This window comes from Cygnus olor, chromosome 4, assembly GCF_009769625.2.
Source record: "Cygnus olor isolate bCygOlo1 chromosome 4, bCygOlo1.pri.v2, whole genome shotgun sequence".
Taxonomy (NCBI): Eukaryota; Metazoa; Chordata; class Aves; order Anseriformes; family Anatidae; genus Cygnus; species Cygnus olor.
In genome coordinates this window covers 76,306,596-76,332,815 of record NC_049172.1, presented here as the reverse complement: position 1 = coordinate 76,332,815, position 26,220 = coordinate 76,306,596, and the positions used below count along the sequence as shown (strand labels likewise).

Genomic DNA, 26,220 nt, shown 5'->3' with positions numbered 1-26,220 from the left:
CATTTTCCAGTATCTCTGGGCATATTTGGCATATGGTGCCAATATCAATTGGTGCCAATATCAACCCACTTCTTTACCAAGCCATAACACGGACAAACATCAGATTTACTTTACCATGGGGACAGTGAAACAACCATATTTCTAGTGTGGGCAAATATAAAGAGGGGACAAACAATGCCAGGAGTGGCAGAAATTCTTGCACTGGCTCACAGGTGCAGAATGATGCAAAGCCCCACGTCAGGGAATTTAATAGAAACACACTTTTGTGGGTAATATCCATTTTATTAGAGTAGTCAGCATATTAAGAAAAAAGTAAATGTTTTTTTGAGCTCTTCCTCTCCCACCTTTACCATGCCTCACCCCACATGGGGTCTGAGGCTCCAGATGAGAGCCGGTTACTCCCAAAACCCAAACACCCAAGCTCCCCTCCAGGAGCACTGCCCACCTACGCCCAGCAGGGCAGTGGGGGCCCGGCCGCATGGCTGGTGGTTGAAGCCGTTCCTTTGTAGGTGGTTTGGTTTTACCAACCCGAGCTACATCTGAGCATCCCCGCCCAGGCACAGCAACACAACCGAGAAGATCCTCAAATGCCATCTACCTGCTGAACCGTTCAGACGTCCGCCTACCGCCCAGGTCCCCTAGGCTATGTAAAACCTTGCTGTTTTATCCCTGCCTGTTCCTCCCTCCCCCACGCGCACCCTGTTTTATGTCTGAAATTGGATTATAAACACTTCAGAGAAGGGACAAAGCCTTGCTTTGAACTGGTATGAGCCAAAATCTCATTTGGAATTCACAAAACAAACAAAACACAACAACAAATATCACCTGCCCGAGGAAGGCACCAGACATCAACCTCTTCTACTAGGAAAATAAATAAATAAATAAGAAAATCTCACGCCAACTGAATGATTCTCCAGCTCCTCTGTCATTATACAACCAGGCTGCCTTAAAAAGCCCTCAGCTAAAGGGGACTTTGAAAATTTCTGCTACTAGCCTTTGCGGAGTTTTAGCCCAGCTTGCTCCTTTCCTTCCACAGTTCAGAGCTTGAGGCTTAAGCAAAAATTTTGCCTCGCAGATCTGCCCGGCAGCTACGCCACCTGGGACTGCTGTCCCCAAAGGTGCTAAAATTTAACCAAACTCATGCATTGCATGGACTTCTACCACCTCTGAGCTGTAGTTTTTAATGTAGTTGGATATTCGGGGGAATATTCACACTGAGCATAGCTGGTGCACAGGGAGAGCAGTCCCCAGCCCATGCAGGGCACATCCATCCCAACATCACTGGTGTCAAAACCCCAGTAAGGGACAACTCTAAACCGGGTACAAATCAGAGCCTTTCTCCAGCAATCAGGTTAAGCACCAGCTTGAATTTACAAGCAATCTGACATTTTAAACTGAAAGCTTTTCAGAAAATTTGGGAACCAGCTTTTCCCATACCATGCCGCATGTCTTCCTGATTTTCTCAAAAGTTGGCCTTTCTTCTATTTCCCCCTAGAAAGGGAAGGGCCGTGAGCCAGAAGTCAGCGATTTACAGATTAAGCCCAGAATGAGGAGGATTGCTACAATTCCTACCAAGCCAGGCACTATCTTACTTCAGAGGACCTGCACACAAAGTGGGATGACTTTAGATATTCATTAAATCTTGCTCTGCCTCACCTCTCAAAACCTACACAAGTGGAAGAAGAACCCTGATCATCTCCATCCTGAACATGGCAGCAACTCCTCTCTGGTAGCATCGCTGAGACTTTGGAGTGAGGCTACTCGCTAACTTAGCACAGCCTGCTACTGGTAAACTTGTGATGTGAACTCAAAACCGGAGGCCTTTTTTCCCCGTAGCCCCTAATCCATTAATGTCCAGCACCAGGAGCCCACAGAAGGTCATCCCGAGCACTGCTGTGGGTCGCTCACGCCAGCCACCGTGACTGGCTTTACGCAACATCTCATGGTAGTCAGCAAGTAATTAACTCCTCGTTACTGAACGCGCATAAGCTGCCATCTCCCCAAGCTACGCAGGACCTCATGGACTTACTGGAAGCTTGGAAAGCAGTTCATCAGGAGCAGAAGGCCGGTCTGAAACCAATCAGCTATTTTAGTACCAGATTTTGAAGATTTCTGCTAGGACTACACCACAGCAATTCAGTTCAGCTGAAATCACTTTCCCTCTTCCCTCCAACTGAGCTTTCTAACGGCACCGACCGGAGTTCCTCCCTGCTCACCCCACCCTCGTCACACATTTCTTCGGAAGGCACATTTCTTTCGAAAGGCCAACAAGTCATCCCTCATGGGGCTCCGCTTCCAGCGCAGCCCTGCCGTCCTCCCGGCCCCCTCCGACACCACAGGCCTCCACCGGGGCCTGTTCACCTCGTGACAAAACTTCTCCTCGTGGCGTGACCAAATTCTCCTCAGGCTGTCACCAGGTGGTGGGAGAGGCAGAGGCCCCCAGGTTGGGGGGACAGGGCAGTGGGACACACGTGTGTCCCCCTCAGCCCAGAGCTGAACACACCGAGCCCACTTTTCGGCTCCTCGGCCACTAAGGACAAACCACAAGGTGGTATTTTTTCAAAATTATTTACATTCCCGTTTTACTGGTGGCTTGAGGAAAGCAAAGCACGTGAACCAATTTTATAATAATATTCTCCACACATTAAATGAATTTGGATTGAAGTTTAACAGGAGAAGCTTTCCACAGACACTAAAAGCAAGAGTGATCTGAGCTGGGCTGGAGATGCCATATGAAGGATTCCCTACAAACCTGCCTCCCCCTCGGGGAGAAGCCGCTTCAGCCCCACAGGGTGCCTGGGAGGCGTTGGGTGCCAGGTCCTCCTTGTTCCAACCCCACAAATGGCTTTAAGCATAGCAGAGGAGAAGGAACAGCAAAGACCTTTGAAAGCTTTCCCAAAAAAAATGTAGGCCATATTCACATTTTAACAATTTCCCTAAAATTTATGGCCCGGAGACCTGCCAATTTGACCAAAGCCCTCTCCCGTCCAATGCACTGTTCCCTGCAATTTCCTTCTCGAGCCTTTTCTGAATGGCCCAAGAATTAGGGACTCTCTCATGAGAGCCTATTCCAAAGAAAAACTTCTCCTCCCAAAAATCTCTCTTGACACTATTCACATTTTTCTTGTCCACTATTTCATCCTTTTCTCTTAAGTGCATTCCTCCATCATCCCCCTAGACCTTTTCATCGCTCGTGTATTACATTTTCTCAAGAACGGGAAGTCTTTCTTCGCCTTGGTGGCAGTTTTAGCTAGACCACCCAGTTTCCCACATTTGACCTACTTAGGACAATACAACTTATCAGGTCTTCAGATAATATTATTCCTCTTCTATGCACTCTATTTTAATATCATTTTCCTCTGGGTGAAAAAACAAAAAGCAGAAAAAAAAAGAACCAAACAAACAAAAAACTAAACAAACAGAAAGAAACCACACCAAAAAAATACCCAGAACAGACTACAAGACCCCATGTTTTATAGACTACCCATCTGGAAACACCACGTAGTAGTTACACTTTGATACAATTCCCCTCTCACAGCCCCAGGCCTGGCGGTTTTTCCCACATTTAACCAATCCTGTCATTACCTCCAGTTTTCAAAGACAAGGCTTGGGACCTGCATGCTGTACGCAAGGTATCGGGAGAGGTGACTGAGAGCATCTCCAGGCCGCTCAGCCAGGCTCAGCCCCTGGTAGCAGCCACCAGAAGCGTGGGCAGGTCCACCAGCTTCTGCCCGGGCTGGGAACTGCCTGAATAAAAGATTTATTCCCCAAACCTCCCTAGTGTTTCAGCATGGCACAGTACCATGTACTGTTGTACGAGCCCAACACCACCTTCATCAGCCAGTGCTTCGCTAAAAGCACCTGAGCAGAGCTGACCCACGTGCGAGCCCATAAGCACAGAGCTGTGCGTGTACATGCCCAGTTCCTGCCTGCCATGTCCCCTTGATGGGAAACAACCCAACTTCTTTTATTTCTTTTCCTTTTTCTCTTAAAAGCAGCTATTTTTTCTAGCAAAAACCAGCTGCACCTGCAACATCTTTTTCTTCCTGGAGGAAAACCGTGAGGCACACGCAGATCTCACGCAGCACGTGGCACACGAAGGGCTGCTTGCTGCAGGGAGCAGGTCCCAGCCGCAGCCTCTCTGACTTCCAAATTCACCAGGGCACTTCTACAGAAATGAGACACGGCTAACACGTATCATTAGAGAGGCACTGCTCCTCCTGGGCTTCTTATAAACTCAATCCAAACTGTAAGGAAGTCAGGGAAGCATGCTGGGGAGAGGAGAAGGAGGCCCTTTTCTTATTTACTCATTTAGTTTTAATTACAACAGGTTTCCCCTACTTCTCATTCTCTTTATTTAAGCAAGCGGGAAGAGTCCAAAGCTGCACTTCCAAACTAGACATTTATTCTAATCACCGGTCCAGGAAAAACCCTCAATAATGCCTCATATTTTTAAAATTACCAGGCAAAATTTTCCTTCTCAAATTAGCTGCAGAGTTCACAGAGTTGGCAATGAGAGGCAGATAATTAAGATCGTAGATGAGCTCCAACATAAGGGAAAACAGAATATAATCACAAGAACGCAAAAACAACAGCTGAAAAAAATACAAAAAAGTTTCATAACACAGGAGCAGCGGAGAGCTGAAAGCAAATCTAGTTGTGAATTACATGGGAAAAGCATCCTCTAAGCTTTATTCTGCTATTGTCCTCAGCAAATAATTAAAATGCGCAGTAAAATGGGACTTTTTTGATCGAGAACATGCAGACGTATTCTGGGTTAATAAATTTCTGCTAGCTTGGAAGCAGAAATCCACTCCACGTACTTAATGCAACGCAAATTTACCAGCTGCGTGTAACTGGGCAATACGTGCCGTCAATAACCCATCCCTCCCATGGGGACATCACCGGCTGCACCCTGGCAACATCATTAGCCCATTCGCCAAAAATGTCATTACCAAGTAAGCAAGGTGATGTGTGATGACAGACCAGATCTATATGCCAAGTAGATTCCTGCCTTGACAAACTCAAGTTGTGATTAGTTCAGCGCGTGGACACCAGGTAACCACATATGCAAAACGAGCAGGAACAGCTCCCCGTTCACTAAGGACAGCCTTCAAATCCACTGAGGAATGTGAACCACGCCATTCTCAGCACTGTAGCTCTGGTTTAAGCACACAGGCCAGCGATGACTTAGGTTGTCTTTCTTTTTGAAGAGAATCTTAAACCCACGGTCCACCTAGATTTAGTAACGAATTAGTACTTGCTACTGCGTGACCTGGACTTCTTTTGAATTTATCTCTGCCCTTCACTGGCTGTTCATCCTCCTTTGACTTGGGTCCACAAAAATTCTCAGTGACATGATTTGGGAATTCTCCTGCCTTTAATAGAGACTTCCACAGCATCTCACAAAAGCACAGTGAGATCTGCCACAGATCAGCAGCTCTACTCCTATCCAGGCACCTCAAGGGCTTGCACAAAGGTTTCCTGAGAAGCACATCAACGTTCTATGATCTATGAAAGTCTGCCTTCACAGCCTCTGCTCCTTGATCACAAGGAGAATTAAACGTGGAGCTCCCAAAATCCAAAACACCATACCCAAGTTAAGACATCATTTTGAATGATGGATCAGCTCAGTGGGTAAATACCTGGTTGGATGGTGGGGGTCTGAAGGTTGTGGTTAATGGATTGTGGTTAACATGGTTAATGCTCTACATGGAGGCCTGTAACAAGGGGAGAACCACGATGGGCGTTCTGGGACCTGCCTTGCTGAATGTCTTGAATGACCTGCAGGAGGCCATGGACATGGCCTCAACTGCTTTCTAGATGAAACCAGACTTGGGATAAAGTCAGTACTCTCGAGGGCAGGGATACTGCCAACAGCCTGGAGGAACAAGCCAACAAGAACGTGATGAAATTCAACAAGGCAATGCCGAGTCACACACCTGGGAGAGGAAGACGCCTGGAACCTCTTGCAGCAACACAGACCAAGGACACCTGCTTTAGGAGCACTGCTGTGGGCAAGGTCTGTAAGTTTTGGGAGACAGCAAGCTAAACCAGCAGCGTATCCCTGCAGCAAAGGCAGCCAAAAGCATCTGGGGATCTCACAGCAGCCTTCCAGTATCTACAAGGAGGTCACTGAGAAGATGGAGCCAGGCTGGCTGTTCATGGTGGTGCACAGTAGGAGACCCAACGGGTAGAAATGAAAGAGAGACATTCTGACTGGTTTTAACAAAAACCTTTTTTACAACAAGAACAGTCAGGCAGTGGAAAATGTTTCCCAGAGAGGTTTTGCAGTCCCCATCCCTGGAGATTCTCAAGACCAGACTGGCTAAGGTCCTGAGAACCCTGGTCAGAACTCACACGTGACTTGCTCCAAGCAGGAGATTGGACTAGAGAGATTTTGAAGATTTTGGACTACACGGAGATTTTGAAGCCTCCAGGTATTTTTACCCATGGCTTATTTCCCAGCCTAGTCTCCAAATGTCCTGGTCACCAGCCATTTCCAACGTGTCACGTCCTGTGAGGAGGAAGGGCCAGAACTGGGGCTGGAACTCCCATTTTGAGGATTATGTTCATGATTTAGCCAACCCCAGTCTCATTTCAGCAAGTAACAGTATATTCCTTCCCCTCCGTGTCACTGAGCAAGGGTGCTGTGATTTGTCACCCCTCACCTGGCTGAAACGGCCCCTGTAGCTAGTGTTTCATTTTAATTTGTGTAGAAGTGCCAAACAACGCCTGGCATCGGATCATTGCTGAAGAGACACTCGATCAAACCCGGATCTCACTGCTGCTCCCCTCTTGTACCCGAGAGTTTCGTGGGCACACACAGGGTCAGACCCACACATACAATCCCTGTCCCGATGGGTCAACAACCCACGGCGGCCCTTTGGAGGTGACATACTTTGTCAAAAGCAGCATCTAAGTTCTAAAATCCTGCAAAGTAACCACCTTGTGCCTCCAAATTACCTAAAATAGGCAGTTTGTTTTAAGGGAAAACAATCAGCTGGCACTTAAAGAACCCAGCAGAAGTTTGTAGGCTAGTTAGAAATAAGACACAAAAAAAGATGAGCTTGGAAAAATACATTTAACAAGCCACGAGGATCTCTCAAAACAAGAGAACAGTAGTAGCCACTAATGAAACACAAAGAAGTCCGACTGCTAAGCAGATGCTTAACTTTAAAAACATAAACACTCCCAAGGAACTCTACAGAGACACCCCGGTACGCACGCAGGTGCTCCAAAGAGCGCCTTGCTGAATCAGGATCAAAAAGGAGGCCCTTGCTCAGCCCGATGGAACCGCCTGTTTACTGTAAACACCGCCTGGATGCTGAAAACAAAACGATAAAGCTAACCAGAAAATCGCGTGGGGGGAAGAGAGCGCGGCAGCACGGCGAGCGCCGCATTGGAGGCGAGCCTCTCCCTGCGAGGCCCAGCGGCCGTCGTCCACGGCCCGGCCGCCGTTCCCTCGTCCTGATGTCTCCCGGCCGGACCCGTTTGCTGGCCAGCATCTCGCTATGCTGTGAGCCTCTTCTGACGAGCAAAAGGGCCATGGGCACGCACACGGAGGCGTTTCCTTCTGACCGGCCCAGCGCCGGCAGGATTTGGCCTCGGCCCTACCCAGCCCGGCCTCCAGCCGGTGCCCAGGATGGAGGAACATAACCCATTTCTTCTGTAAAGGGGTAAAGCCCAGGCTTCAGTGTGTCACGTGAATTAGCACAAAGCAAATTTGATGTTTTGTGGCTTTCCACGCCGATAGGAACATACTGACTTCCTGGACTTTAATTCAAGTCCTTAAAAATTGAGACGTAACACAGCGAAGGAAGGCCAAGGAGCATGGCTGCAGGCCACACCGAAGGAGCAAAGTGCTCCTCATGCCACAGTCCTGAGCCAGGCAGGTGAAAGAAACTCTGAGAACCAGCGAGAGCTGCAGAAGCAGAAAGCCAACCCAGAAGGAGCCACAGGAGCTCTAGCACTCCCTTTCCTCTCTCAAGGAAACAAGGCCATTACCCCCCTGCCTCCCTGCCTGAGCTGGGGGCACGCATTGTTCCCCAGCCCTGCCGCTAGGAAGCAATATCTATTTTCCATTTAGAGGAAGGTAAAGCCTTTAATTTCGCCCTTCTGGCTGCAGCTGGAGTTCCCTTTTAACTGCTTGGCCAGGGGAGTGAAGACAGTTTTATATGGAAGAAAATGCTGAAAAGGCCACTTTAATATGCTTGCATGTGAAAAGGGGAGAGCTTTTCATACAGCACGGTAATGAGGGTCAGCGGGATATTACACTTCGCCATATGGCTAATTTGCACAGCAGGTCAAACGCTCTATTTGCTTTTTAAAGACAGCCCTATAGATTAAGCTGCGCTAAAACAAAACAAAATAAAATAAAATAATAAAAAAATAAATAAAGAAGCGTGAGCAGGAGATGCCCTCTAATGTTCAAGCCTGGAAACGGCTGGGCAGGAGGGTTGGCTAAAAATACATAAATAAATAAGATTAAGGGGACGAGGGGGCAGGGACGAGGCGCAGCGGTGCCCGGGGGATCCCCGCGATGGCACAACCCCGGTATCACCCCGTGGCCCGCAGCAGAGGCCCCGCTCGGCCCTGTTTGTCTTGGCGCGTGCCCCGCGCCGTGGCCCAGGCGTGACCCGCTGAGGCGCTTCCGTCCCCGGGCTCGCGCGGCTCCCAAAAAATCTGGTGGCTGAAGATTACGGAGCCGCCCCGGCCGGGCCACGCGTTTGAAGAGGGTAAACAGGCTGATTAACGAGCCTGGCTTTTGTAATCGCCCTCCCCGCCGCCGCTGCCGAGTGTTAATTTATTAAATACCTTAACAAAGAGCCTTTATTAGCGGCCGGAGCTTGGCGGGCTCCTTTCAGAGCGCTGCTAGCTACGTCTAATAAAGCTTTAATTGACTACTGCTTTTCCCAACCTCTGACCCGGGAGCACAGGCAGCCGGCTGCGCTGGCCAAAGGGGCAGCCCCGGAGGAGCTCCCGGGCCGAGGCCGCTCGCGGGGACGCGCTTGGGAGAGTCCAAGGGAAGGGAAACCTGGGGCCGAGTGCTCCTGGGGCACCGAGGAGAAGCCAATTCACCTCCCCTTCGGCCTCCAAGAGATGTTTCCCAACAGGAGGAACATTCGATGTGGTGCTAAGTGTGAAGTTTTATGGCCTGCGTGATATAGAGGGGAGCAAAACGCTGTCTTCCCAGGTAAAGAACAGGGAATTGAGAAACGGAGGTGGAAAAGAACCGGATCCCAGAGCCCACCAGCTCCCCAGCCAATGCTCCCAACTGCTGGTGCCACATGGTAGAGCAAAACCCAACACTTCCCCCAGCTCCCTGAGAGACCTACATGAGGTAGGGGCCAGAAGGAGAAATCCAAAGTTCCATCTAAATCTCAGCTTTGATCATGATCATGGGTTCCCATTTTCCTAGGATAGGGAAACCATCGCCAAAGCTACAGAAAATGACCACTGACAACATGGTGGGAAATCAGAGAATTAAAAACTTGCTTTAAATTCTGAAAAGAAAAAACAAGAAAAGCACAGAGACACCAAAACTGTACAGCTGCACCCTCAGCGTGGTGGAAGGGGCAGGTAACTCTCATCATAGGCGAGCTGTTCCTGCTGCTAGCCCTGCTCCCAAAATTTTAACCCAGGTCTCGAATATTTTGCCTCAAAGCTCAGAAGCTGGAATCAAGAGTGCTGCACAGCTACCAAAGCTTTCATTGAAAATAAAGAAGTAGGTATTTCTAACCCCTCTAACTGCAGAAAAAAAAAAAATAAAGGTATCAATATGAGAATAAAGTGCACTTTAATTGCTCAGTCTAGAAAAGAAATATTTTTTCAAAAGTTCTTTCACCTCACTCATGTTTACCTACACTGGTATAACTGGGAAAATTCAGAAACTCCTGGGTTTAAAAGAGCAGTAGCCTCAGTTCTGTGTAGCAGCTAGAATATGCTCATTAAAATAAAATAAAATAAAATAAAATAAAATAAAATAAAATAAAAGCCCAGATATGTTGATGTCTCCCCAAGCTTTGGCATCACCAGAGCCCAGAGCTCCTGCCTGCGGTTCCGCAGCAGTGCCCGAGCACTGCCCAGAGCCGTGTCCTGCCTGCACAGGGCTCGCGCAGAGGCAGGGTGTCAGAGGCAACTACAAAAAACCTGAATTTAGCCAGCAGGAACTTCCCAGTTTCCAAAATCCACGCGTGCAAGTGCTGCGTGGTGGCAGAGCCCAGCACAGCCCCGGCCAAGCACCCTGCCCCTAGCACCAGGGGAAAAACCTGATCCAGACTCCTGGGCGAGCACAGCCCGGCTTTTCCAGCACTGGCTCTCAGCTTCCAGTGACTTCCAGCACGGGGACGGCCCGAGCCAGGAGCGGTGTTGCTTTTATTTAATAGCCCTTGATGGATTTTTTTCCATCAGTTTGCCCAACAGCTGGCGGTGCCCACGTAAACTTGCAGTGTCCGTGGGACCTTGTGTCAGAGCTTCACAGAAAACAGAGGTTACGGATCAGAACACACCAAGCCTTTAAAAACTAAATGAAAACAGCGCTTACACTTTCATATTTTCTCTTCCAAAAAAATCCCACTTGCCTGACAGCGGTAGAAGAAGTGACTCGCCCTGACGGGCAGCCCGGAGTGGCCAGAAGCCACCAAAAGCCCGCAGACGGCCCCCTGAGGGGGGGACATCTCCGTGGTGGCTTTGCAGGCGACCAGAGCCCCCGTGGCTGAGCAGGGGTCGCCGAGCCTCGGGTGCTCTTATCTTCAAAGGCAGACGGGGCCGAGCACGCAGCAAACCTTCCCCTGAAACCGCAGGACAAAGGCACCAGCACGGCTCTATCTGCGCGGTGGATCTTTCTCTCCCCCCAATAAAGTTTATTTCCGCAGGCAGCGGAGCCTTTGCAGGGGTCTGCCGGGCTGCAAAGTGCAATTCTGGAAGGAATTCCACCACCAAAAACCCCCCATCTCTCCCCAAACGCAAGCCCGGGTCCGGCCGCTGACAAAAGGTTTAACATCGTACCCCAGGTACTCTGCTGCTCATCAAAATCTGGGGGGAAGGATTGGAAGGACTGAGGTTACACGCTCAGACTAAGTGCACTGAAGAAGAAAGGGAGAACGAACCTCCCTACACACAAAACAGATGGTTGCTCTCCTCCAAGTGATTTTTAAACAAAAACCCAAGCAGCGTGCCTGGCTTCAGACCCGCTCGCGTTGGGGATTGCCCTCACGACTCGTTTCACGTTCCCACAGCACCCCAGGTAGCTCTGCAAGGGGAGAAGGGGCAGCAATCCTCTCCTTGAAGTTTGTTCCCCTGCGAGGAATTTAACCTCTGCAAAGCTAAGGAGAAAGGGTGGTTTTCACAGGTATGTTCGTTGCTTGCTCGGAAAGCAGAGAAGTCGGAGGCAACAGCCAGGGGAGAGGACCAGGAGCAGAAGCCCTGCCTCTCTTCCAAGGCTCCATCAACGTCCCGCATCAGAAATGGGAGGACCTTGCTGACCAGAGTCCATCCGGATCCAGTGTCCTTTAATTGATTTCAGATGAATCCTAGACGAATCCCTACCAGCTGACTCCACAAACCCTACACAGCCGTGTTCTGCTCTGCCCCACGCTCAGCTGGGTGCTCACCGCCGCGTCCCCGCTCCTGCCCGGTGCAGGCGACTGCAGCTGAGCCTCGAGGGAAGCTGCTGGCAGGTAAGAAGCTGCACCCAGCCCAGGGCAGGGATTTTTGTGAAATTCAGGGATTTTCAGGGTGAAGCGAGTTCTCCCAATGTGACAGACAAGCGGCCATAGTAAATCTTCCAAGCCATCCAAGATGCAAATCCCACTTCAATCACATTTTAATAGGTTGAAATGTCAACCAGAAACGTGTTTTCTTTTCCATTTAGTAACAGTAGAAAAACATAGCGTATTTGCTACTGCTCAGTCATCAGTTTAGAGCTGCCGGGTTCATTTAACGAGAGCTTGGCAGCGCAAGGCTTTCAGCTTCTGCTACACAAGTGTCATTTGTTTTGTTATCCTGCTTCGCCAGGACTGGGTACCGCAGCTTTCCCTTAAACCACACCAAACAGAAGACTGTTGCCCCGGTCCAACATGCTATTTAACATCACGTCATCCTAGCTAAAGAGTTGCTTTGCATGTCTAAGCACTGAACACACGGCCAAACTTCCAGAACTGTGTTTCTGTATTTACCAAATCAATTCTCAATATTAAGAATAAAAACAGAAAAAATCCAGAAAGAACGCACAGAAAGACTCCAATATTTTAAAATATTTCCCCTGGGGGCCTTTCCTGATCTTAAAAATTGTACTTTTTAATAGCTAGGAAAAAAGGAGGACTCCAAATTTGGAGTTGCTGCGCCTGACAAATGAAGTGAAGCGCAGAGCGCACTGAGCTGTAAAAGGCGAGAAGGACATTAAACTTTTCTGGGATGACAGCTCGAGCCTTCACAGTTCCTTGGAGTTAATACTGCTCAAAAGGAGCAGAAAGTAACATGCACAAATTAAGATTTGTTGGAGAGCCTAATCTTCTCCAGTGATTAATAGTCTAAAGTTTATCTCTGAGTGGTAGCAGCACAACAGAGGATCCAACGCACGTTCGTACCCAGACTGGTGACACTGATAAGCAGCCAAACAAAAACCATTTCTCCATATTTTTAATAGCTTTGATTGTGTTTTCGGATGACAAAATACATCACGTAACAGTGTACGTTTCTAAAAGCTATGCCAATGCCCAGGACCATACACAGATAGAGACCTTTGGCCCTCCCAGCGTCTAATGGAATATTTCCTGTAAGCCTTCCAAGGACCGATACACAAGAGACCTTCTCTTAGCACAAAATGGCTTTTCTGTCAGTCTGATTCCTGCTTTTAGACTTTCCAGTCATCTGCATGCCCCTCCTGAGCACACCCACCTGATCCACCTGCTCTGATCCACCACGGATCTCCTCCCCAGTATGCCCACGGACACAAACTGGTCCATGCTGGGTCGTAACAGCATGGACCTCGTAACCTCGAGGCACAGACGATGAGCTTCTATTTGTCTGGTACGACTGAATGGCTTTGATGCTGCAACTTGCCATGAAGCACAGAAAGACAAGTTTGTCTCCTGAGTTGTCCGGCTTAGTTATCCAGGATTAGCCCCTCACATCCCAAAAGCTGTCAGATTCCCAAGCAGATGGATATTGACTTCAGAAAAGATCCTACAACTTCCTACGAGATCGTACAAAGATCCTACAAATTGCTAAACATTCCCACGGGAATTCATTTCACCTCTTCTACAAAAGCAGTCTTGTAGTATACATCTGTCCCCACTGCCTCTCAACCTTAGAAATTCTGAAATGCCCAAAATAAGTAATTTTGACCTTTTTCATTAATTAGAGCCCCCTTTCCAGAGCCACTCGGCAGCCACACAGCACCATCGCTCAGCGAGGAAGCAGAAGAGCTCAAGACCCAGCCGGCCTCAGAGCAGAGCTCGGCCTTTCACCGGGTCAGACATGCTCAGGGACACATACATCCTCTGCTTCAGCTAGCCCTGCCTGTGAAACCTGAATGATAGGCGAGTGTTTTGTAGGGGAAACCATAAAAGAATACATAACAAAGCTACACAGGGCTAAGAGTCTCCAGCTAACATTAAGGAGCTTCTCCCAGACAAATACTGGCACCCACCAAATCAATCTTTATTTTGCAGTGCAGGATGCAAGGCAGACACAGAAAGAATCATTTCAAGTATTTCTGAAGGCCCCCAGTGAGCTCGTATTTTAATACCTGCAGTGGAAACTACATCCATTTTGCACTGAGTGTTTCTTTCATGCCATCCCTCCTCCCAAGAAGCCAACACCTTTGGTCGGCAGCACCCAGCCCTCCGCAAACCGACAGGCTCCGAGCTGGAGGAAGGCGATCGCCCGGCCCCGCACCGGGTAATGCTCTGAAGAAATCACTGCACGCTCAAACAATGGGATATTTGTCAAAGTACAGCTTGATCACCAGCAATCATCTGTTTTTCATAACTACATTTGACCTAAACTGAATTGACTGAACAAGTAGCCTGTGTTTTTCATTCTGGAAAATGCGGCGTCGCAGCTCCCTCTCCCCCTCCCCCCCTTTTTAAGTCATACTTCTCAAAAGTTACAAAGCGATGATGTAGGCAGATATTTCCTCATTATAAACAGCAGCAGCTAAACATTTTCAGGTTGCATTTTTGGCGATCTCCTCCTGTTCCAGGTGACCTGCAAGGTTAAGCGCAGGGGGACGTGCCTTTTTTCAGATGCTTGCTTTCCATCCAGCCTCTCTGCAAAGAAAAGCACGGCCCAACGCTTCCAGTGCAAAAAGGAGCAGAGAGCATTCCTAACCACATGCTCTTCTTTCATGATGTACTTAAAATTCATTAAAACTTTATAATGAATGAGCTGCCAGGAAAAAAAACCAACAAAACACATTCAGGACAAGCCCACAGAGTCTTCCATGCAAGGCCACCGCACACAAAACCTCTGGGAGGCAAATAGAAGAAAGCTCACCCTGGTCTCGAGGAAGGAAGGAAATTGGTCACAAGCTTTGCAAGGAAGGATGCATCCCCACAACTAATCAACTCTTGTCAGTGCTCCCATCAATTAAAAAATAAATAAATCAATCGAGAACAGCACAGAACGAGCCCTTTAGAAAAAAACGAAGTACAGGTCCAGAGGGAGGCAAAGGAGCCAAGGGAAGGGGAAGGCAGAGGAAGAGGAGGCAAAACCTAACGAGAAGCTTGCAATCTGCAACAAACCTCAGCCATTCTTTTCTTGCCTGCTCACCAGTTTGTTTTAAGCTACGTGCCTCCTACCAGGGAGCTAATCATCACTGACAGACAGGAGTCTGCACTGATTGCAGAGACTCGCAGGGAAGAAAAGTCACCAAATGGGGATATTTCCATGAGGAGACAGTGCTGTCCTGCTGGATGACTGAGGTTCAAAGCCCAAAGGGTTCTGCAGTCAGAAAGCTCCTCTTTCTCCCCTCCCTCAACCCAGGCACAACCTCAGGAACGAGCAAAACCGCCCCCGTCGTGCACGTTGTACTCAGGTGGAAGGACGCTGCTCATTGCTAGGAGTCTTCCACAAAACGTTGGGGTTGGAAAATTAAATCTGCATATTTGTTCTTCCAGCACAGGCCTGGGGAATGGTCAGAGAGGACAGACAAACACAAACAAGAGACAGCCAAGTGCCAAGTGCCATCAAGGGGGAGCAGGTTCCCTATTTCGTACATCTGTGATGGGAAGGACGTCGCGTCCCAGCAGCTGCTTGCAGGTCTCCCCATCTGATGACTAGCTGTAATTTTTTAAGGCAACGATCTGCATGAACCGAATTCGGACAGGCACAGGGGATGCCGTGCTCCCAACCAGCAGCCAACCGGCACGACCTCCGTTTTGACCAGCTCCTGTCTCTGCCCACCTAAACCCACACGTGTGCCATAATTACAGGTGTGCAGAAAACAGTTAAGTTGGAAAGCCCCCGTTTTCCCATGCACCCGTTTAGTTGTGGGGTCTACATGCAGAGAGGGGATGAAAGTTGTGTGCACCCGTTTAGTTGTGGGGTCTACACATAGAAAGGGGATGAGCCTTCCTGTCCAGCAGCTGTAGGAAACACGCTCTGTGGCATACCTAAGTTATTGCTGCAATAAAAAGCTTGGTGTTTAGTTCTGCGCGTATCCTTCAGTTAATATTTGAAACAATTACTAAAGGGAACAGGCCCAGCTTTTCAGGCTGCATTACTCCTAGCAGTTTTCACCCTGAAGGATCCCAAAGTTTTTCAACGCCGTGCGACAACCACGGCTGGGGCAAGAGGCTTCAGACAAGCGGGAGGGTGGAAGCCAGAGAAGAAGATTTAAAGGCTACATACAAATCCCTGCTCTCCTAATGGCTCTTGTAGGTTGCTCAGTGTCTCTGACTCGGTCTCAAAGCGGAGAGTCTAGAAGATCCTAAGTCACCCAGAGCTCCAGGTACCGGCTTCAGACGATAAAAGAGCTGAGCCACCTTTCTCAGCAGCCAAACCTCTCCTTCTGAGGGATTCAGGTAGCGCAGAGCCAAGTCGAACCTCTCTGAGGGCAGCGCTCACCTTCCCACAGGCTGCACACATCCCTGCCTTTGTGCACAGCGATTATCAGCCCCCGAATCGGAGCTTTCCCATCGCTGTTCGGCCAAAGCCGCCTGTTGATCTCGGGGCTGAAGCACCTTCTGCATTGGGACTGCCGGGTGCGTGCTTCTCATCTCCCCGCGGCTCGGCCACGGCCGCCCTGCAGCGAGCGGCTCCTGGAATGCGACGGCAGCGTTTGTTCATTGTACGGGCCCGGCCTTGTTTCCACATTTTCCTGAACAAAGGACTGAAACAGCGGGTATATGCGTCACAAGCCCGTCCTGAGCATTGCTCACCCTTTCCTGCGCAAATATTTGTAAACAGATTGAGAATTAATGTCCAGCCAACTCGAGACCCTTCATAAAAGAAGGGTTTTATTGAAAACAGGATGGCAATCATTTCCCAGAGACGCTGCATATAGGCCTTTAAGATGAGAAACAACATACACAGCAGGAAAACAGCAACCCGCAGCTGTGCACCCAGCCACTTTGTGAGACACATAAAACATGGTGGCTTACTATTTTACAGCCCCCTTCCCTCACAAACACACGGCCTTCTTAAAAAAGTATATATGTGAAGTTTCTGGTCAACATATGATAATTCCCCTGGGGCTCATTTATGTAGAAAACACACAGCTCCCCTAACGTGAGCAGCTCAACAGTCCTCATGCAGGACCTTCCTAATGCCTCTTCTACCAGTCTAAAATACTGGGGACAGGACATTTTCCCAACATTGCTCCAACACTGGAGGGAAACAGCAGCTGATTCACCAGGGTCAAATTTGGGCCTGGTGCTATGTCGCAACATCTTTCACATGTCACTATGAACTGGCACTGTTAGGACACAAAACACCATTATTTTTCCTTTGTTTGGTGGGTGTGTGTGCATTTTCTTCCCTTCGGAAGCAAAAATAAGTCCCAAGTATTTACTGCCAGTATCAGCCCGTTGGAAAGGTGTCCAGCCGCAACGAAAGAAAAGGTTAAAAGTGTGTTGTGAAAGAGCAGCTGGAGGGCTACCGGCAGACAACACATTGAGGCAAGGCCAGCAGTGGCCACCAGGATAATTCCGGGAGCTGGAGCACACCACACGGGAGGAAAGGTCGAACAAATTGGGTTTGTGAAGTTTAGAAAGGAGAAGGGTGAGGGAGCATCTAATGCAGGGCGTCGGGGTACACGCAGCCAGATTCCTCTTGGAAAGGCACAGCAAACGGAAAGGCAACAGGCAAAATGCAGAAAAATTAAAATTCATTTTAATAACAGGGGAAAACCACAGTCAGGGTGGTCAGACACCAGAACAGGGACCCGGAAAGGCTGGGGAGTCTCCGTCCCTGGAGGTCCCCAAAGCTCAGCAGGACGTGGCTTAGCCCTGAGCGGAGTGTGGGACCAAAGGCCTCCAGGAGGCTCTCCCAGTCTAAATTACGAGGCTATTACAAGACTGGAAGAGAAGAGATTTAATGGAAATGCTTGATAGAGATTTGCCTTTCTGTTAAATTGAGTTTTACCTTAAAAAACTCTATGCTCTTAGGGAAATTCTTTGCAAATTAGTGCCCTTCCATCTCTATCACTTGTTATTTTTGAGATACCGCCACTTCTGGACACCACCACGAAGCTCTCCGAGGTAGCTGGGGCATGTTCCAAACACTCCTGGGACCCTGCTGAGCCCCAACACCAGGAAATGGAGCAAATCTTCAGCGAGAGCCTTCCCTCACTTACACAATACAAATAGCAGTGTTGGACTTTAGGATCCTCCAGCTGGCCTGAATTCTGCACCGCTAAGATGAGCGCCTCACAACAAAATTAGTCCTGATCTCAGAGCTTCTTAGAATCAAAGGCACATATGTTAGAACAACATTAAAAAAATAGCCTGCCCCTGGCAATTGGGAAAAGGTAAATGTTGCAAGGAAGGCTGAAACGATGATCTGAGGAACCACAGCACACTCAGCTCTCCTTCAGTCCTTGGGAGAAGAATGAGACAAGTCCTCCTGGACCCCACTTCCAGGGATACGAAGGAGAAGGTGGCTGGGGGCTACAACACGGGTTTCACCAAAAGGAGCTATGCTGACAATGACTGACTGCTGCAAGAGCATGACAGTATTTATGGACGAGGGGAAAGCCATGGGTATCATGTCCTTTGACTTTAGTGGGGCTTTTGACATGGTCCTCCGCAATATTCTCGATAGTTTAGGATGTGTCGGTCTCGATGAGCAATTGGCTGGGTGGCCAGGTTCAGAGGGTCGTGATTAGAGATGTGCCTTATGTGGGAGCTGGTAACAAGCAGAGAACCACGGCAGGGCAGCATATTTATCAGTGACTTGGAGGAGGCAATGGAGCACATCCACAACCACTTGCAAGTAACACCAAACTGGGGGGCAGAAGTCAATGCAACCAAGAGCATGGCCACCATCCGAAGCGGTCTCGACAGGCTAGGGGCTGACAGGAGCCTGGTGAAAATACCTGAAGACCAATGCCACATCCCACACCTGGGAAGGCAGAAGCTCTCGCAGCAGCACAGATGAGGGACGGGCTGCCCGGGGAGCAGAGCTGTGGATGAGGACCAAGAGCCTTGGCAGACGGAGCTGAACGCGGGCCAGCCATCTGCCCTGGCGGCAGAGGCAGCCAACAGCCTCCCGGGCTGTATTAACAGGAGCCCGGCCAGGAGATTGAGGAAAATGATTATCCCCCTCTACGCAGCACTTGGTAAGAGCCTATCTACATACTGCATCCAGGTTTGGGCCTCCCAAATTCAGGAAAGACACGGATAAACTGGAGCGAGTTCAGTGAAGGCCACCAAGACGGTTGGGGCCGGAGCACTTGCCCCACAGGGGGAGGCACTGGGGCTTGTTCAGTCTGGAGGAGAGACTGCTTCGGGGGGACCCAACGGCCGCCCTACTGCCTACAGGGAGGTCGTGGACTTGAGTAAGTTCCCTGGAGAGATTTGGCAGTCTTGGTCCTTGCAGGTTTTCGAGATAAATCCCTGAGCAGCCTGGCCTGACCTCCAAGCTGCCCACTCTGAGCAGGAGGTTGGAGCAGAGACCCCGAGCTCCCACCCATCCCTACACAATTCAACAAAATACCGAGCAGATCATTTATTTCCCATGGTCAGGACTAACAGGGTCAACCTCTCCGAGGCTGCTTAGGCTGGAATGGGATCGGGTGAATCAGAATGAAATCAGTTTGAAACGTAAAATACCGGAACGTTTTCACCAAACAGAGCCACGAGCGACCGAGCAGAGCTCTGCAAAGCCCTGGGAAAGCACGGCTGCTGTAACCTCAGGTGACAAGAAGTCTGCATCCGGGCTATTGTAGTAAACGGATCTTTTTTTTTTTTCCTCCCCCTAACATGTCTGTTTTCCTAGCTGAATATTTTAAGAATCAAGACTGCCTGTGATCATATCTAGGCAGCTTAGAATGAACACTGATTTCTTTGCTGCTTCTTTGATCGAAGCCAAGTGGTTTTCTCATGGGTAATAAGGTCACAGGGTTAAAAGAGCAATATGACAATTACAAAAGTTAAATCTATTGCCACTACAGACAGACACACTACCCGGGGTCCATTAGCACGTAGTACAGAATGGTTATCACAGGTCACTGACACCAGTTCACTCTAATGGCTTTTCCTGTGTCCTTATCAATGCGGTGCACAAAGTGTCTCACCCTCAGCCTTTCCCTATGATCTCAGTGCTGTGTTTATAGCTATCTAACTCCACCAGGCACCAGTGGGTCAGCCAAGTCAGCAGACAGTGAGATATGCCAGGACAGAGCGATGGGACAATCTGCAAAGTGTCTGAGATGAACAAGGAGTTACCAGAGATTTCGAGAAGGAAATTTTTTCCACTCCCACCCCCCCCACCCACCCAAAAAAGAAAAGTTTAAACTGTTTAAGTTCCCAAGGACACAGAAGGAAAAACTTTACAACCCTGATCTCAAAAATAGAAGTAAGCCACAGACTTTCCATGGTACAGTTCGTATTTCAGTATCAAATAAAAGCAACAACTCGCCTTACAAAGAGAAAAAAGAGCTGCATTCATGTGCAAGAGAGGGTTGGGTAGTTCTTATTATTTAAGTTGTGGTTCCTCTAAGAGACTTTCTCCCCCCTTGAAGGAACAACCTCAATTGTTCTGCACGGTTAACAAAGAGCAAACATCTCGGTGCGCACGCCACAGCCCCCCAGCCAGGGTGGGCTTCGGAGCCCCGACCGCAACCGCTCTGATCGGGGCAAGCAGAGGAGCAACCAGCCCCGGATTTATGAGACCACAAAGTCAGCAAGGGGAGGACTAACGTGCGCGGCACAACGGCTAGCACGCTTCTAAGAGGAATAAAAGACGCGATGTAAGCGTGGGGCTGGAAGGAGAGCAACGATACGCCGCGTTTGTGGCATCTCCCCCTTCAGGTGCGCGCTGCTCGGCGCCGCCATATGGCGCGGTGTTTCCCCGGGTCAGCCGAACAAGTCCCCTCGAAACACAAGGCTCCTCGGGGCTTACCAACCCCGGCACAGATTCTTCTGTCAAAATGCAGCGGCCAGGTTTAGCGACAAGCAAAAGCAAGCCCTGGCTTCTGCTCCCAAGGCCGTGCCGGCTCTGCAGAGCTAAGAGAAATACCGAGATCTAAAAAAACCATCACATTCATCACAAAAACAGGCAAGCCAAAACTTACCGAGTGCACGCAGCCTAAGCACAACGTATGTATTTTAATGCGGGAAGCTCACAGACTTTATACATTGATTATTTTTAATAGAGGTTTGGTTTGTTTTTCACTTGTTTCACATTTTTCTTACCTCTCCTAATGTATTTTTGTGCATCAAAGCAGCTGCAGGGTCAGGGAGGCTTTGGGTAGAAGCAATATAGCTGATAAAAACGTCAGTGGCAAGATATGACAAATTTATAGTAAATACCTGTCAACTGCTATTTATCTAAATTATCCAGCTCTGGAATTGTCCAGAAATACTTCATCAGCTAGGAGGCAGCTACATTTTCAAGTCGGTATTTACATCAGAATCTGCTCTTTTTTTGCTGTTGGTGGTGGGGCTTTTCTTGGACACTTGTTCTTTACCCTAAAATGACCCCTTTGTAGCTCGGATCAAAGAGCTGGGAGTGTCAATACCAGTGTCTTCATGAACATGTTAAGAACCTCAAAGTAATTGGTAACCAATTAGCATAAAGCTTTAAAAAAAAAAAACACAACACACACACCACCTAGCTAAGACAAACGCTGAGCACTAACAGCGCTGGCTGAAGCAGGAGCTTAAGGGACTTAAATCACTGTCATCTGCTTCAGAAACCACTGCTTGGGAGCGCCCTGTGTGCAAACCATTCTACCTTTTTTTGCCTTTTTTTTATTTGTTTGTTTGTTTGTTTTTAATTCCTTTCTGCTCTTCGTTCACTGTTCGCTTTCTGACTTGCTGCAGCTTATGGGAAACATGAAACAAAAACTGCTTTTCATTTTATGTTATGTAAAGCAAAGCAATTCCATGTCTTGGCCTTGAAATACAAGGCTCCCAACAGCTGTTCAGATGCTCCAGCAGATAAACCATCTGGCCCAAACCTCACCTTTCCTAATTTATTTTGGAGATCGATCAAAGCAACTTGAGCATTACATAGACTTTGGTCAAAGACAACATAAAAGATAAAAATGTCAATGGGAAAATCACTCCACTGAAATATTCTCGTTTCTTCTTTATATAATAATATTACCATTCTCAACAAACTTCTCTATTAACTCAAAGAAAAGGTGTACCTGATACCAACAGCCCAGCAGCCTAACCACACTCGAGATGCATGTCCTTAAATAGCACGCTGCTGTTGAACAGAAACTACGCGGGTTTCGGCGTTTAGGACACCCTAAAACCAGACCCCAACTTTGGCCAAGTGACCACGGAGCCCAGGACAGGCACCCAGGTGCTGCCTCCCCCTCTTACTCTTTCACACGATGCTCCTGGCTTCTGGACAATCACTGTGGCCTTGACTCCAGCTTTTTTCCCTCCTGGGAAAGGGGCAGGATACATTTTTCTAGTATCACCAGGATGCCCACTGAAATGCCAAGGTTGTTTAATGTTTACCGATTCATACCAACTTGAAACCTTACCGGTCACCTGAAAAGCCTTTTTTCATGCAATTCAAAGCATGTTTGTCGCATGCAGAAACCACCGATGGGGTAAGGACCTGTCGTTAGGGGACATAAACCCAACTGGCTTACACCGCAGTCACGAAGACAAAGGGGAACTTGCAGCTATTACCCACGGTGGCCTTGTTTGCTTATCGAGATGTGCGACCGCAAGTCCGACGCACAAACATACACACTTGTGATGTTTGTGATGTTTTGTTCCATAACCGCAGAGATTCAAAGCGTCACCTACGCCCATTTGTTCCTCAAGACACCGCCAGCCGGGCCATTTCCCACACGAAAAGGAATCGCCGATGAATAGTCCCATAAAGCATCCCATCGGGGCCTGTCCTCCCGCTGCCGCGGCCGCGCCAAGGCCCGGCTCTCAATTAACCACCGCCTGACCCTTGTTCACTTTCTTTCCCCCTCCTCTGCCCTTCCTGAGAAAGTTCAGCGCTTCCTGGAAAAGTCTCCTTGCCTGTTTGATATTGTACTTCGCCTTGGTTGCTGAAGGAAGGATTTACAGGTGCCTGGCCCCGTCTATAAGACCATGACCGAAGGCTGACCTCGTGTTACAATATGTGAACTTCTGCCCTGCTGATAAGGCTGGCAGATATGAGTAGGATTTTTCAAATAATCCTTTGGGAATTTATAAGCAGCACAGCCATAAAACCGAGGTGACTGGAAGGTCGATTTCACTAAAAATAATAAATATCTCAATGTTTATTCAACGTGGGCCTTTTTAACTGCAGGCCAAGCATTTAGATAACGCTATTGTAAATGACAAATATTAGGATTTTTTGGTAACTATTACATTATGATCCTTCCGTCTGACACTGATGTGGCCGTTTCCCTCGACGTTTGCTGGATCTTTGACATTGTTCAACTCCAGTTGGGCCTAGAAAGCCAGCGCGGGATTCAATCACGGGTCAGAAAGAGGGCAGTGTTCTTTTCAGGAGCCTTTCCTAGGGTTAGTTACCTTCTTCTCTTGCTCCTGTCTTACCAATACACCTTCAGAGCTCTGCCTTTTCTTTTTTTCCTAATTAACGTGGCGTTTGACTGAAAAAGGAGAGAGAGTAGGAGCAGAAGGATCGAATGATCTCAGCACAGGACAGAGGACGGGGACCCCCCGGCATGAAACCCTTGCACCAGGCTGAGCCTGGCCATGCCCAGGTGCAGTGCATCGCTCCCAGCTCCAGCAGAAGACGATCAAACCCAGATCTGCCGCAGAGCACTGGCCACGAAGCCTGGTTGCTGGAAGCAGCTCGTCCCTAACATACTTGGGAGGACCGCACAGCCAATTACTATCCAAGGCAGAAATGTAAAGCAACAGGACAAGAAAACCCAGTGCCCCTCCAAGTCCTGAGCCCACAAAACTGCAGAAAAAAGACAATTTCCAAGGCACAGAACAACTGCTATACCCATCAGTGAGAACTCCTCATCCCTCCCATAATAGCTTTCTGCATAAATAGGCAGCCATATAACCTGGCAGTAAAGAACTGTATGTAAGCTACACAAATAGGATTTGTGAGCCTGTTTTCATTATACGTATTCTTCACTGAAGTTTCTCCAAATAAAGTGACACTTTGAAATCCACAAAGCATTTCAGCCCAGTTGTAATCTTCAATTAGCACACTCCCTGAACCAGGCTTCCAACGCCATTTCTGAGCAGGAGGTTTTGTCCAAGATAAACAGAGTAACACATTTTGGGGAGGTTAACTTTTTCATTCCACCAAAAGATCATGGCAACGTAGCCAAATTACATAATTATTAACAGATGAGGGCACAAAAAGATTTTATATAAATGTTTTTTATGACAATTCTTTTCCTTTTGCAAATTCATTTGTATGTATTGCTGGAGAGCCTGGCTTTAGAAGTGCCTTAAAAAACAATTCTCTCTCAAGCCTGGCTCCACTGTGGAAAGGGAGGAAAGCGGCTAACAGAGTACTCCTTTCATGTCCTGCCTGGGCTTCAGATTGCTCAACCGCAGGAGCGGAGCGCTCTGAAAGCTCGCTCTCTGCAGCAGACGTCATTGCCCGCGTTGGGGAACAGACGCGGAGAGCACAGGTTCCCTTGGTCGGTAGACTTGCAGGCTGCAGGACTCGTATGCTGCGGAAGGCATCTTAGAAATTAAAAGTTGAAGTGCAAGCTACAAAAGGTCATCTGGTCTGCCCTTGTTTTAAGCAAATAAACAGAAATGTGAAAATGTATTCGTAATTCCTGGGAGAATCCGTGTCCGCAGCGCTGGGAGCTCTCCTGACAAATTCTCGAGACCGTGGCAATGCTCAGAGCTAGCACTTTCTAGCACGGCACTGCATGGCCAGCAACCAAACACAAACAGAACACCTTCAGTTTAACCATATTTTCCCGTGCATGCAAAGGAGAAAGAGCCTAGCTATTGGGAAACTGGAAGTGACACTGTGAAACTGTACATTGCGTACCACAGCAGCACATCTGGCCCTCTCCAGCAATGTTTCAAGGGTGGCAAACTTCTCTTAAGTGCAACAAGCTATATATTTAAAATCATTTTCTCTCCCCAACTCCTCCATTTGCACTGAACAACGAAGTTTCTGTGGTCAAAGGAGAACTCTTCCAGGAAAACTATGTGACCAAGAAATGCACATTTGGCCTATTAGAAACCCAAGGCCTGCAATAGCTGCAGCAAACATCCCTTCATATTTCTGTGGCCTGTATGAACTAACTGTGTGGTTTTTACCCAAATCAATCCAGCTCTGCAGGCACTGGCCTCCTTTCCACGTCAGGTAAGGCACTTCCTAGCTAGGTGCACATTCAAGCACAGTTCACAACCACTTCCTTCCAGGCAGCAGAGACACGAGGAGCAGCTCTCCAACTTCATGTTTTACCCGAAGTGTCAGCCCCAGGCTCACAAGCAGCATGGATTCACTTACCAGGACGGAGTAGATGTGCAGGCATCGGTACACAGGCGAGAAGTCCACCAGATCCTGGGCCCCAGGCACCTGAAAGACAGCGGGAGGTCAGTGTGAAACACGCAGAGCACGCGCAGCAACGTGCAAGTCCGATGTATCACGGAGAGCCACGCGCACCTCTAACGTGTGCACGGCTGACAGAGACACCGAGATTCAGGGATGTAACAACTAGTCATTATTGCTGTCTGTCTACATAACTGTACATTTTTTAAAGTTTCTCGCAGTAGAAAATATTCACTTCACTCTTGCTCTGATTCCACTTCCCCATGAAATCGCACTGCACCGTTAGTCAGCTCAGCAGAGATTTCATTTGGACCATAGGCTTAAATACAAGTTCAGGCATCCTGGCACAAGCTATTCTGGTACCTATGCAACATGACAAAAAAGTAAATAAATCTTATTTTCTACATTTCTAGTTTGATTTCTTTAAAAACACATTTTTTTTCTTTTTTTTTTCTTTTCTTTTTTAAAAGAATAAGCCACACAGACTCCACCGCCTTTCAACAGCAACAGCGAGTCTTGCAGAGGGACAAGGAAGTGAATTTTTGAAGGGTGGGATGGAGGGAGGGAGGGGGAGACGAAGATCAGAGGAAAAATTTGCATACAAGAAGCTTGTGTCCTTTGGAGCTGTTCAAGCCAACAGAACATTAAGCTTGTTGGCCACGGCATAAAGCTAAAGCAAACCTCCTTCTCCCCCAAAATCCAGAGAGGAGAGGAGTGTTCTGTTGACATGCGGTGGAAAAAAGGGGAGAAAGATGAAAGGGACCAATGGACAGGCCTGGGAAACATGTTTATTTTTAATTACGCTTAAGAGGCATTTCTGCTAAGAAGGAGGTAGGATGAAGCAGAGAAGTTTCTGGCTGGATGAGGACGTGCAAGCCGCAATCAACGCTGCCCAAAGTGCCTGGGGCGAGCGATCCTCCTCATCTACAGCAATGGCTCCAAGCAGGGGAGTGCAGGAGTTATGGTCTGGAAAGGGAAAGTTGGGGATTTTGTTAAAAAGCCTCCTACACAATGTCAGAGTGGCGCTGGTAAGGAATCCCCTCTGTGCAAAGAAACACTGCATAGGTTCTTGCGAAGAGC

At 48.4% G+C, this 26,220-nt stretch overlaps 1 protein-coding gene across 12 annotated transcripts in view; it reads right to left on the bottom strand.

Annotated features, from left to right (window-relative positions):
- Positions 1–26,220, bottom strand: part of EXOC6B (exocyst complex component 6B) — a 293,346-nt gene that overhangs the window by 125,582 nt on the left and 141,544 nt on the right. For all 12 annotated transcript variants that reach the window (XM_040555327.1, XM_040555328.1, XM_040555319.1 and 9 more), the window contains one exon: positions 25,099–25,167. In XM_040555327.1, the coding sequence (XP_040411261.1) occupies positions 25,099–25,167 (69 nt within the window). The remainder of the gene's footprint in view (positions 1–25,098; positions 25,168–26,220) is intronic.